We start from the raw sequence: 13788 nt of genomic DNA on the forward strand, positions 1-13788 counted from the left end.
CAATGGAAGATGACTTCCCATCACAAAGGGCAACTCAGTGCCAGAACAGACTGTGGAACTACTGAAAATCCACAGGAACATTTTTGAAATGGTTTCTTCAGGCTCAGATGTCCCCGTTAAGTATTACTATAAGCTGGAATTAATTATTTTAAGTACAGTACTCATAATAAGGATTACTCTCTCGTTTACTTTGTATATCCTTTAAATACGTCAACACTGGCAATGGCAACACTCTGTTCTGTGATAGAAACATATAAGCACCGTATATTTTTAATCAAATTTGAAACAGAAGAGACCTATGGAATAAACTAACAAGAGCTGGTAGGTTTTGTCTGATTATTCGCTATTTTTTAAAAAAAGTTTGAATAACTGAATAAGCAATTTTGCAAAAGAACACTCAAGAAAAAGGGGAAATTAGTTGAAAGCAGACATGATCTGAGCCTGTCTTGACCATCCATCTCAGCTGAACGCAAGTCGAAAGCACAAGCCCTTTCTCTTCCTTAGTGTGTAAGTGTGTGTGTATGTGTGTGTCTGTGTGTGTGTGTGCATGTGTTTATGCACATGTGCACACGTGTAGAATTACCCTGTTGGTAGTCAGAGATCATTTAACCAAATTAAAATAGTAGAAATGAATTTCCTCAGAACCAGAATCTGACATGTTCTTGAGATGGTTCTTTCTGATATGTCAGATGGAATCGAAAACAAAATAAATATCCTGCATTTGGCCATTGTTACTCTGCTGCCTTGTAGTGATTTCTGGATAACTTAAATTGAACTTGAAATTATCATTCAAAACACACTTGGTTATCACTGTTCTCAAGGTGTTTGTCACACAGGGCTGTAGAAGTAGCTTCGTAAGGTAAGTTGTACTAATCTAATGAATAAGCAGAATAAGCTTAATAAAAAAGGTCTTTTTATTTTCTCATATTCTATATAAAAACTCTCCTCAGTCATCTTTAATAGCTCTGCTACTACGTTTTACTAAAACAGAAACTAAAATGAAATCTTTCTAAAGCCAGAATAAAGGAGAAGAACTTGAATACAGATATCCCCCTGCTTCCATGATGGCCTCCCTCCGGTCTTATGTTAGGCCAGCAAATTTTTTTGCCTGCCTGAACAGCAGCAAAACCCCACACAACTCCTCTGGATGACTAGAAAAATCTGCTTTCTGGGGAAGTGCCCTATGCTTAGGTGCCCCCTGGATGGCACTCCTGTAGATTTTGTCCTACCTCTGTTTCAACCTCCCTTTCTCACTCTCTGCCCTACCAAACTCTCCCTCTGCCATATAAAATTTTCTGTGTGCCCTCTGTTGCTACCAGGGAAGTCTTAGGCTCCCATCCAGAAGGGAGCAATGTGCAGATGTGGCCTTCATCATGCAGATGTACACATCTGCCACAAAAAGGAGGCATTTCTCCCTGCTGCCCAGGAAGAGCATTTTTAACAATGCATGGCATGTAAGAAACAGTAACAAATGAATGCTTATTTTACTGGTTTTAGAGATGTGATGAATAAAAGCCATCAATCAAAGCTGCCAATACAACCTTTTAGATAGTACTATATAGACTTTGCTTTTACAAAGTTACAAAATTACAACATTTTATATGGAACCATCTCTTAGATACTTTATCCCAGTAATTGTGGTTGTATTTATAGCTGAATGACTATTATTATTTCATATAGCAGTACAATTTTAATTATATATGTGGTACACATCTTCATGACTGCTCTGTTTTAAGAAATATTTACTTGCTTTTTCTCACTACATACGGCTGAACGGGTCAACACCATTGTATTTGTGTTAGATTACAAGTAGAAATTTTTCATATATTTTCTCCACTGAAAATTTTCCAGATCTTTTCAGAACTTCAAGAAAGCATACAGAGAACTTTTTGTTTCTGTCAAAAAGTTAAACATTTAGTGTCCATTTTTATGTTCTTGGTCACAGCTAGCTTCCTCTGTAAGACAAAATGGTATTCCCTCATGTCCATTATTGTTTTCTTGTCAAATCTACATGCTGCTATTACTGCTCTGTTAAATCATGAGTTCTTGCTCATGACATCCATAGACCTCTAGGGCTGGATACTGGCTCTTGCTCTGGCAGCATGAAATGTAAAACTGTAAAACTGTAAAATGCCCTAAACAGGTACCAGTATCAGCAGTACACCTCTCACTCTTATTCTTGCCTTGCTGGATGGTGGAGGTCAGGATCACGTTACAGAAGTGACATTGAGAAGAATACCATTACCTTCTTTAGGATACCAGTTCCAAGGGCATCGTTATAGTTAACTAAAGCAGTTCCTACAAAGAAATGAAGCATTATCTTCCGTTATTTTTTCCTTATTCTGAGATCTGTGCACATTAAAGCAAAAATAAAAATTCTCCATTAAAAACAAGTGGATGACTAAGAACTCTGTGTTTGAGTAATGTTATTGTTAAGAACTAAAGGTTTGATAGATTAGGGAGTATAGACATGTAGAAAACAGAGACTTCAACAGCTGACTTCGGAATATAGAACTTCTCGTTTGGAATTCAGACTCTGAGTTACTTACTTGATCTCCCTACAAATTGAGAAGAGGTTCCTGAGAAATATATCCTAAATAACCTGTGCAGCTACAATCAGCTAGTGCAAAGGACAATCCCTTGCTCTTCACTAGGGATTACACACACTAAATTTTTGAGACAGTTTTCAAAGGTATGTAGCTGTGAACTTCTAAATAGTTGGAATAAAGGGCATTGCTCTTTCATACAAGAGTTTAGAACTTAGAATACAACATGAGCTTCAATTTGTTCTCTTTTCAGCTGAAAGGAATCCATTCTTTATTTACATGTATAAATATCCTATCTTGAATCAGAGACTCAGGGGTGGTTTTTTTTGTCCTCTATTGAAGGACCACTAGTCTGCAGATTAGCTTAGATTCATTAGTTTGAAAAAGAGCATGACTCTGGACCTACTGTGAGAAAACTCAGACTGTGAGATGTGGCTTTATATCTACTTCATGGACCGTGTAATCGAATTATAGAAACAGCTCAAGGAAGAATAATTACAAATTCAGTCTCAGCCTAAAGAAGGATTTAAACCTGAATTTTCCATTGCTGCAGTAAGTGGAGTGCCTGCTGGGGCTTATTGCCATGAAGACTTAGGTAGAGGGAACACTCCCCCTCAAATCCCATCACCAGTTCAGGTAAATAGGCCCTTACTGGAATCTGATCTTAGATCTTATCTTTACATTTTACCTGCTTTCTCTGGACAAAATAAAGATAGCAGACAAGAAAACTGTGACTGAAAAAAGAAAGATTTTTTTTTTTGGAAGGGGATGTCCAGTGACTCTTTTCTGAGCTCCAGGCTGAAGCTAATATGTACTATTTGTCAAGTAGGCTTCTCAGCATGCTTTGAGTGCCAGAATGGCAATTGCTTTTGATCTGCTTGTAGTGTAGGCAGAACAAGTTCCTCCTGTTGTGAGATAGGCACAGTGAGGTTGCACCTTGCCTACCATGTTACTCTAAGCAAGAAGTACCTAGCTTTAGTTTTACTTCATTATGTTGTAGAAACATCAGCGGTCAGTCCCTAGCCTTGGAAGAACCAACTGCATTATGGGATTGTCTTGACTGCTTGTCTTGGAAAGGTTAATGCAGAGGTGTAGTAGGTGCCAAAGTATGATATAGCTGAATATGCTAGCCCAGCTAGAGAAAGGAATCGACTGTACCACGGAAGACAAAAAGGCTGCAGTATGGAGATGTCTACCTCTGCTCTTTGGAACTCAAGCATCCAGCTATGTATTTAGAGCCATGAAAGAAGATACCTACCTTACTATGGAAAAATGATAATTTTTTTTCTTAATTTCCATTTAAGATTCATCTAAGTGGGTCTATTTGCAATAAACTGAAAGATTGAGCAGACATCTCTTTGTTCATTGGCCAAATATGCTAGGATATGATAGGATATCAGATAGGATATAGGATATCTCTGTTGGAGCTTTATTCTTTATCCTCAGATTTTAACTAGAGCTAATCATATGACACAGACATGAATCCTTCCTGTAATGTTCATGTCTGTCAGCCAGTTTAAAATACAGTCTGCATATAAAGGTGTCTGTATCCTAGTATAAATAAAGCTCTGTATAAAATACTTTGAATTTATGTGTGTTGGCTTCATTTTCAACATATTGCTCTGTGTTAGTCTTTCTATCTTTTAAGCAGATTTTTGCCTTTCTGTCTGCTGTTCTGAGATCAGTGTCTGGGACTTAAATATTGCCTAAATAAATGAAATCATGTTCCATTGTGCTAATAGAGAGTGTGTTCGTTTAAAGCTTGAAACTAGGAGAAAGAAAATGTTTTATCAATTGCATGAAGGTTGCTGTTAATACTGTACAGTAATTAGTTTTCAGCACTTGGTAAAATTTGGGTTTTTTATGTGCTTTATCATCAACGTAATACGTGCATTGTATTAAAAAAATCCCATGTGATTACTGAACTTGATTGTGATGTAAAAACACACAATATATGGCCACAATATTAATGTATATGTCCTGCATGCTCATGGAGAAATGGAATATTTAAGTTAAGCTCTGATAGCAGAAAATTAGTCAACTGTAATATTCCCAACACTAGCCCCTAGATCAAAAGACTAAAATCTTGTGTATTTTTTTCGGTATGTTAAACATAGGTTTCTTTCCATCTGCCCTTTGCTTTGAGCCTGTAGAAACCGCATGTCCAGTTTTTCTTGAAAAATACAAGAACTGCTTTCTAAGATTTGTGACTTAAAACAAAAAAAAATATGATGAACTTTTGGACAGCACCATGTGTATCTATCTTTTCTATATGAATGCATATACTTGTTCAGTCTTAAGTTTTTCTTTGAAGTGTACACATTTAATACAAATTAAGGCATGATACTGTCAAATCCCCCACATTCTTTAAATGGTAATCAGTAGAATTACATTTTAGAGATGTACTCCATTTTCATTACATTTTAAGTTTGCTAGAGATGGATAAATCTTTGGCTAGGACTCTGCAAACTTTGTAGCTGGTTGCTTGGATTATGCTTAGCAGCAAATTATGTGACAAATTATGTGCCTGGTAGTGTATGTTTGTTAGATTAAATATCAGAAAAGCAACACAAGTACATTATTGTGCATGCACACACACAAATTTATAGGACTGTAAGTATACAGATGCACATTGCATGAAAAATATGAATAATTATTAGTAATACTGTATATACAATTACTCAATATTATTGAATAATAATTTGCAAAGCAAATAGACTTCAAGGGCATCAATGTAAATCCATTAACTTCCATGATGTTTTTCCTGATTAACACCTGTGAGAGGAGGAAAGTTTAGTAATTATCATATATGCTTCAGATGAGTGAAGATTGAAACACTGACATATCACTAGCATAAGTATATCTAACTGGGATAATTTGATACTAACTGAGTATTAAAATATAGAAATATTCCATTATTTTTCTTTCTCTCCCCTCCTTGCTGATAATGCGGAGCTTAATCTTTGCATATACATACGGTATTTGTGTGAGGAAGCTTGAAAATATAAGTTTGGCAGATATTATCATGCACAAATTATAACTTCTTGTTTTTATGTATATGTTAGTTATAATTAATTTGATGTGAAGAATATAGCTAAATATAAAAGAGAACTAAATGTCCTGATCAGTTGAAACAAAGAGTAAATTTGATGGATTAATTGTGCTATTCCTGAGTATGACAGTTGTAAGAGGAATTGGATATTGTGTCCCTTATGGTACATTGTTTTTGAATACATAGTCTACATTTCTGAACAGAGGTGCCTTGTCAATATTTCTGCATCTTCCTTTTGCCTCGTGGAGGGGGAGGACTTCATTTTTGTTTTATCTTCAGTAAATCTACAAGCTAAAAATTCCTTGATCTTCACTGATCCTAATGTTCCCATTTGCGAAAATTTCTATAAAATTGCAGAATGCGTGTGAGATATTGACTTTAGGGAATCGATTATACTTGCAAACTTGGCAGGTTCCCTAGTTTAATTTATGGTCTGCAGAAATATGGGATATTCATTGTCCTCTTTTTCTACTCTTAGGAATTGCATGTGTGTGTGTCTGAATTTATCATTTAATCCATACAGGAGGTAGAGTCAATACTGACTAATCATTTAAAATATATACCTCAAGCTACTTTTAGTTTGAAGTGTCTCTAGCTTGAGCAATGTTAGACTACATTAATTTAGAACAAGAATGGATCAGTGGTCTGTGCTGTCTTTTAAGTGTGAATTCTAGACAACAGAATTGATAATGACAGCTTTCTCTTCCTGCCTTTCCCTCCCCCTTTGATCATGTTGTGTGGGCATGCATATGCATGTGTGTGTGTTTGTATATATTTATATAAGATTATATGCCATTTTTCTCAAATATATTATTTTTGCTAAAAATATGAAAGGGTGATTGGATAGAAAAATGTACTCAAGAGCCACTAATAGAGTTCAATCCTCCTACTGCTGCTCTATTTTGCACTGAGTCAACTACTTTTTTTTCTCCCTAAGCTGATAATTGAAAACCTATCTTGTTCCTACAGAATGGTTTTGCTGTTGTAAGGCCCCCAGGCCATCATGCTGAAGAATCAACAGCCATGTAAGTACCAGGGAATATTGCCCATCTTGGAGCACTAAGGTTACTGGCAATCACCTGCATTGTGCATGTCTCTGAAGAATGGTAATTGTTAGCAGATGACTGAAAAGGCTTTCTAGGTACTCCCAGAAGCAGATTTATGGCCTCAGAGATCATATAGCATTTTTTAAAATGCTCTGAACATTATTTATAACTGTTTTCCTGACTGATTTGCTTTCTTATTTCTGTTCTTCTCTATTCCACAGGGGGTTCTGCTTTTTTAATTCGATTGCAATTACTGCCAAATACTTGAGAGACAAACTAAATATAGGCAAGATATTGATTGTAGATCTGGTATGTATTCTTGCAACCACCATGCTTTCATTGCATCTAGATAAAAGATAATGAATTTGTATTTATATGTCAGGCTTTCCTGCTTTTAATACCTACAAGTAATAAAGGTGTGCATTTCCTCTGATTTTGGGAACTCATTAAAGCCAGGATGGCAGTACTGCAGCCATAAACATCTATGTTTCACTTTAATGGTGTTAACTGCAATTTAATGAGAAGAAGGCACAGATCAGGGCAACTTTTATGGTCCTTAAATGAATTGATACTTCCACTGTTAAAATAACCGTACAGAACCCAAGTTTACTTTTCCCTACAGAATACGAACTTTAAATAGTCAGATGTGCTTAAAGAATGCTGTTGCTTTGGTAACTAAATTGGCCACTTCCCCCAGCTAGCAATGATTCGACTTGTTGTTTAACTTCGTTATTATTAAACAAATCAGCAGGTCATTCCCTCTAAGAAGTTTTCAAATCATGTATGCCAGTTTTTGATGGTTCCCTGAAGGAAAACTACATGATTAAAAATCAGCTTCATTGGATTAGTCTTGTATTTTAATAGAAGGCATTCTTATACAATACTTAATAGGTTTAACAAATGGATTATTTAAATGCAGATGACATTTGGCATGTTGTCTATATTATTTTCATGAATAATGAATTGGAACTCTGCCTTGCACTTAAAGGTTCAGCCCAATCCACAGCCCGAAGAAAGTTGAATCCTGATTTATGAGCACCATTTTTGTTTTCCTACAGTTCACGAGGAGGTGTAATAGGGTGTCTGACAAAGCATAGACAGGAAATGAACCCTGGCATCAAAACCTAACCTGTTACATCTGCACTTAATTAATTTTTGCAGGTGATAAAAGATTTAAAGACAAAATATGTTAAAGGGTTTTTGAAGTGCAGGGCTTAATAGTCTAAATCTTGTTCATATCTGCACTCATAATTAAATCTTATTGTGAAGTCATGGCCTTACCATCTAGCACTTTTGTTCAGTTAAACATGCATACTGGTTGTTGAAGAGAAGCAGAGAAAGGGTGAGTGTGGGAGAAAGAAATATCAAGTGAAAAATAAGCAGTAAAATTAGTATAGGGCTAACTTAGATATTCTGAGGAAGTTTTTCAGATATTTCTCAGTGTTGTGCTATCACCTAGGAACACAATAAACAACTGCAAGAAACCAGTGTTTGTGAAAAAAAATCACTTCCATGGTATGTTGTATCCATTTGCTGACTTGAATCTTACAGTTCATTGAGTTTTATTGCAGTAAATGTTGGCCAAAGGTGAATTCTATGTTTATTCTTGTTTATGAATAAAAAAAGCCTATTCAATGCTTGTATTTTTGTGAATACTTTTAAGTCTTTTTGACTGTAAATGTTACATTCGTTGAGTCAGAAAAAGAAATCACTTCCATTTGACCTACTCAACCGATAAGTACTTAGGAATTCAGCTTCAATTTTGCAAAGTAAAGTTAAATGTGTAAATCATTACCTGTGCAAATAATTACCTGTGGAGCTGCCTGTCCTTACTCAGGAAAGTAGATAGGGAACACTCAGCCTCTCTCTTACTCTATCCCATTGGTCAGAATAACTCAGCTGGTGAAAGGGGAGAAATATATGGCTGACACAGATTACTTCATTCCTGGAGCAGTTACAGTCCAGTCTCTAGTCTACTCTATGGTCAGTGCAATGATGCATAAAAATCCATAAGGAAAACCTCTTATATGCAAACTATGGCTAAATTACAATCCAAATTGACTTACTGAGTGAATCAGTTAATAGTGATGTCTTTATGTCCATCAAAGAGAACTTTGGGCACCTGAAAGAACGGAATTACAGGCACTGGACTTAAAATTAACCTTTAAGACTATAATTTGACAGTGACTAGCACAGCGGGACCTTAGGCTGATTGGCAGCTATACATATTACTACAATATAAATGTTAAAGTATAATATTCAATCCCATACATTAAACTGTACTCTAGTTAGAAATGAAGAGTAATCTTCATAGCTGCTACATGTGTTCATATATAAATTCTTAGCCTTTTTATTTTTAATCTTTCCTTCATTTTTTTTCTACACTAAAGTAAAAGATCGGTCTGTCAGCTTTTCTTTCTCTTTCCACCACATGAATAAACCTCCAATTTTGAATTGAATTATATAATCTGTTTGCATTGGATCTACAAAAGCCAGAATCTGAACACATTTCACACATGGTAACTAACATATGCAGCCTTAAACAGCAGAGATACCTTTGTCTAACAAAAAATTTCTGCTCTTCAAAAGATAGACATCCTTGATGGAGTTAAAGTTTAAACAAGAAAGCCAGTTTTGAGATTTGTGTAATCAGAAAAAGGCTCTGCCTTACCATTTAATCTCTTTTCTTGTCATTTGAAAACTTTTGTAGCAAGAAACCTAAACCCCATGCCAACCCCCTAATATGCATGGAAAATAAAGACTAATCTAAAATCACGAAGCATAGTATTCTTATGTTTTTAGGTATATCTTCTTTAGATATATCTATATGATCAACATAACTCTTCAGTTTGTTGCAGCATCTTTAGTCCCAAGATCATCCATACTTGAATGTATGTTAGTGTGATCTGGGGTCTGTTTTAGAGTAAAACAATTATTTTGGCCTCAGATGAGAACTGATTTGGTTCAGGGATTAGTCTACATGCCACATTTGAATTTGTTTTCCACTCAAAGAGCTCTGACACTACACTGGCTGCCTTCAAACCTCCAACACTCTCACGTTAGTATATGCTCCTCCAGTCCCCCAGGATGAGTTACATTTAACCTCAGCATTGTACAATGGGGCTGTGACTTCATCCTCATATTGTTTCAAACACTTTCAACTGAGAAAAGAAAAGAATCGTTATAATATCACCCCGGATAGGTCGCAGAGGAGGTCCAAGTCAAGAACAATACAATGCAGGTGAGATTAGATCAATCTAGAGAGTCCAGAGCAATATGGATGAAAATCATGGACTACCTCAGCTGGCAAAAGGTGCAAGCAATGGGCAGTGCTTTCTCTGTTGTTGACAGCATAGACCTAACCTGAACCTTCCTGGAGTCTAGACATCCTGAGGAAAGAATGACTGTGGGTTTTCTAGTACTAATTTCAGTTCAGACTTCAGAACATTTGCAAAATAAATAAATCTGAGTAGAAATGTTTCTCTTCAGAGTACTTTGTCTATTCTCCTTCTCAATTCTGTGTTAAAATTAGAAATTTTAAATGGATTGACTAAAGGAGGAGAATTGATAATATCTATAATTTTCAGCTTCTTACAAATCCGTGCAGAAACTTACAAAAAGGTTTTACACATTATTTTTACAAAAAAATTTTGCTTTGCCAAAGAACAAGTGGATTTGACATTTCACTTGTAAAATTTTAAAATTTCATGTGTACAATAATAGAACTGTAAAAAAAAAAAAAGCCCGCATCATTAACCTTTATCATATAGTTATATATATAATGTTAGTGTTTCTTTCTCAGTATTTTATTTAATGACATAGAATTTCTTTTCGCTGAGGTTATATAATGTTTGAAATATGGAGCCTGGCCAAGGTCACTTCTTGATTGTGGAAGGCACCATCCTATCTACCAGATGATTTAATAGCTAATGAGATCATATTCTGATGTCTTCAACTGTTGCCGTCATGATTTTGCAAAAATGAAGTATGAAGTCCTTTCCGCATCTGGCATCTCTTTTGATGTGGATCTAACTGCTGAGGGACCGCTAACTGAACTGAATGTTTCAAGAAAGCCAATTTACTCAGCTGGTCACAAAGCCTTTGACCTCAATAGTGGAACTTGGCAAATCAATGAATACACTTATGTTTAGTGTTCTGTCAAGAATTGTGAAAAAGCTCTGTAAACCATAGATCCTTCTGCAAAATACTAGTTTGTAGTTTAAACATTAGTCTTTCTTCAGAGGCCAATGAGGCTAGTTAATTAAGCCTGAGGGGTTATGAACTGTTGGCAGTTAATAAGTCATAAAATTCCTCCATAAAACAGGATGCTAGATTCCATCACTGAGGCAAGGAGTACAAAGAGCCGGTGTATAAATATCTAATTGTACAAAAGGACTGGGATTTCTCAATGACGGCTCATCTGGAGTCTCCAGGGCATGCTCGCTATGGTTTCCTGATTTTTAGAAGCCAGTTTAAAAAATGAGTGCATTAAAGAGTAATTTGCCTGAAAGTTCAGGAAGTATGGGGTGGTGAAGGGAGGGGGAAAGGGAAAGACAAAAGGAGGGCAAGGGAGAGGGAGAGAAACAGAGAGAGAGAGAGAGAGAGGGTAAAAGAAAGCAGAACTAAGCTCTCTGCACCAAGTTGGACATTATTACATTTGTCATCTGTTTTCTTTCTCCTTTAGGATGTTCACCATGGCAACGGTACACAGCAGGCTTTTTATGCTGACCCTAGCATCCTGTATGTTTCCCTCCATCGCTATGATGAAGGCAACTTCTTCCCCGGCAGTGGAGCCCCAAATGAGGTTAGGTTTATTTCTTTAGAGTCCCATTTTTATTTGTATCTTTCAGGTAATTGCGTTGCATGATTACCCCTAATTTTCTCGTCCTTCTCTGGTTCTTTAAATTACACCAGATTACCAAATTGTCCATTGGGACCAGGGGACCAGTGTAGAACAAGTGCATAACCCAGAGCAGTTCTTGTCAAACAAGGCTGGGCTGATCTGACATGTTTGATGTTTGTTTCTAAAACACGGTTCAGATTTTTTCTCTTTTTCCTGTTCCCTCTTTCTCTTTTCCTCCTTCCTCTTCCTCTTTTTCAATGCTTGTCATCTTTTTTTTTCTGTTTTTCAGGTTGGAAGTGGCCTTGGTGAAGGGTATAACATAAATATTGCTTGGACAGGTGGCTTAGACCCTCCTATGGGAGATGTCGAGTATCTTACAGCATTCAGGTTGGTACTTTGTTTTAAAGTTACAAAAACTAGATATAGAACATAAGTACACAAATAACAACTATGGCAATTTTGAAAGGAGGAAAACCCATGGTGAAACCAACTTAATCCTGCTTTAAAAACTTATTGGGATTAATACATAGGTTATTCAATTGTTGTTGTCACCCAATCAGAATGAACAATAACAAAAAAGTGTTTAATGATTTAATCATTCAATCATTTTGTCATAGTTATATCATGCTGGTAAACTGACTCTGAGCTGTTTACTTCCCTATGTACAAAATTTAAATGTAAGGAATTATACCAGACACAAGAAAAATATTAGTGTTCATGTTGATTACAGCTACATGCAGACATAGCAGATACAAAGCAATGTGAATGGTCTAAATCCAGCATTCCTCATTAACATAAAAGTCTCACTATGATCCTCACAAATTTGACTATGTTGGCATTTTATGTATATGATGGTGAAATATTGGTTACTGAGAAATAAAAAATTGTGAAACATATCAGTAAGGATGATATGAAATGTTTTATGTTGTACTTCTGTTTGTTTTCAATAGCTTTCTAAATGAAATTTCATTCTTTCATAGGTGATGCATCATAAACTTAATTCTATTTTCATGGGACCAGTGGAGAGAGAACTAGTTTAAAACATGCCCTTTTATTCTCTCAGTAGTCCTGTCTTACACACATCATTTCCTTTCATTGTAAAGCGGTCCCATGAATGGGTTTAGTGAGCTCTTGCCCCTCAAGATTTAGCAAATGCTACATATCTGAACACAACCTTCTAGTGAAAACTGACATGTAAGAAGGGCAGTGAAATAACCACAATGCATCTCTGATCACTTCCAAGACTTGTAATTTGAAACTATACGTTTGCCTTTTACAGCTTTTGACCTACATTCTATCAAAAACGCATCACAGAAAGTATTTTCTGAAGCACTCTTTGGTTATCCATAAAAAAGTACTCAGAGTATCTCATAATAACACACCTGAATTCATAGTCTAAGCCCTAGGCACAGAAATGGCCTAAAACAGTCACTGTATTACACTGTTTTTGTGAAATGGGTTTGAATTTTGTTTATGTCATTTGCCTGTACTTAAGAGTCTAAACAAATAGTTTAATGTTGTAGGCTCCAGATTTTCTACATTTAAATGTTTCCTCAAGCTCTTTCCAAGATCTACCTTATTCTTTGGTGAATTTTTATGGAAGTGAGGGTACTGGATGGTATTCTTGGTTTAAATTTTACCTACACTGATAATGACATAAGTAACATGGCCATCTAGCCCTGTGGGCAATGCTGATCTCAGCTTATTGAACAAAAGACTTGAGTAACTGAGACTCCTACCATATTTGGCACCTTTGTTATCATGAAAACAAATACTTGGGCTTAGTAGCTGTCCAAATATGTTCTTTACAGGTCTAATGTAAGGCATACTCATGAACAGAGCCGAGCAACTAATATTGCTGCTGTGCATATTACTGTACTTCAGAGTTAAAGGGAATGTCAACCAATGTCAATTTTGCCTGGGCAAAACAAGACTTTTCAGGAAAGTATAATTTATGTTAACTTACACACTGAATCATTTGCAGTCATACCATTACATGACTGATTAGTTATAATTCCTTTAAAGCAGATGATACACTCAGTGTAATGATTAGGATCACCCTGAAAACAAATTGTCAATGATTCAAAAGTTAATAGTTATTTTAAATGTATCAATTTAATCCTGTAATTCATGCTTGTATTATGCAAGTGACATTTCCACATTACGATAAATTGCTAATTGCTATTTAAAAATTTTTTTGAAGAAATATAATGTTGTTTGCAATAGATACTGCTATTTTCTGTATATCCAAATGAGCAGAAACACCAGGAAAAATTTTCTTCCACCCTAAGCTCCTTCTTG

At 35.8% G+C, this 13788-nt stretch overlaps 1 protein-coding gene across 4 annotated transcripts in view; it reads left to right on the forward strand.

The window, feature by feature from the left end:
* HDAC9 (histone deacetylase 9) overlaps positions 1–13788 on the forward strand; it is a 491690-nt gene that overhangs the window by 388058 nt on the left and 89844 nt on the right. For all 4 annotated transcript variants that reach the window (XM_062569202.1, XM_062569200.1, XM_062569203.1 and 1 more), the window contains 4 exons: positions 6568–6623; positions 6866–6953; positions 11329–11448; positions 11777–11874. In XM_062569202.1, coding sequence (XP_062425186.1) covers positions 6568–6623; positions 6866–6953; positions 11329–11448; positions 11777–11874 — 362 coding nt within the window. The remainder of the gene's footprint in view (positions 1–6567; positions 6624–6865; positions 6954–11328; positions 11449–11776; positions 11875–13788) is intronic.

This window comes from Rhea pennata, chromosome 2 (assembly GCF_028389875.1).
Source record: "Rhea pennata isolate bPtePen1 chromosome 2, bPtePen1.pri, whole genome shotgun sequence".
Classification (NCBI taxonomy): Eukaryota; Metazoa; Chordata; class Aves; order Rheiformes; family Rheidae; genus Rhea; species Rhea pennata.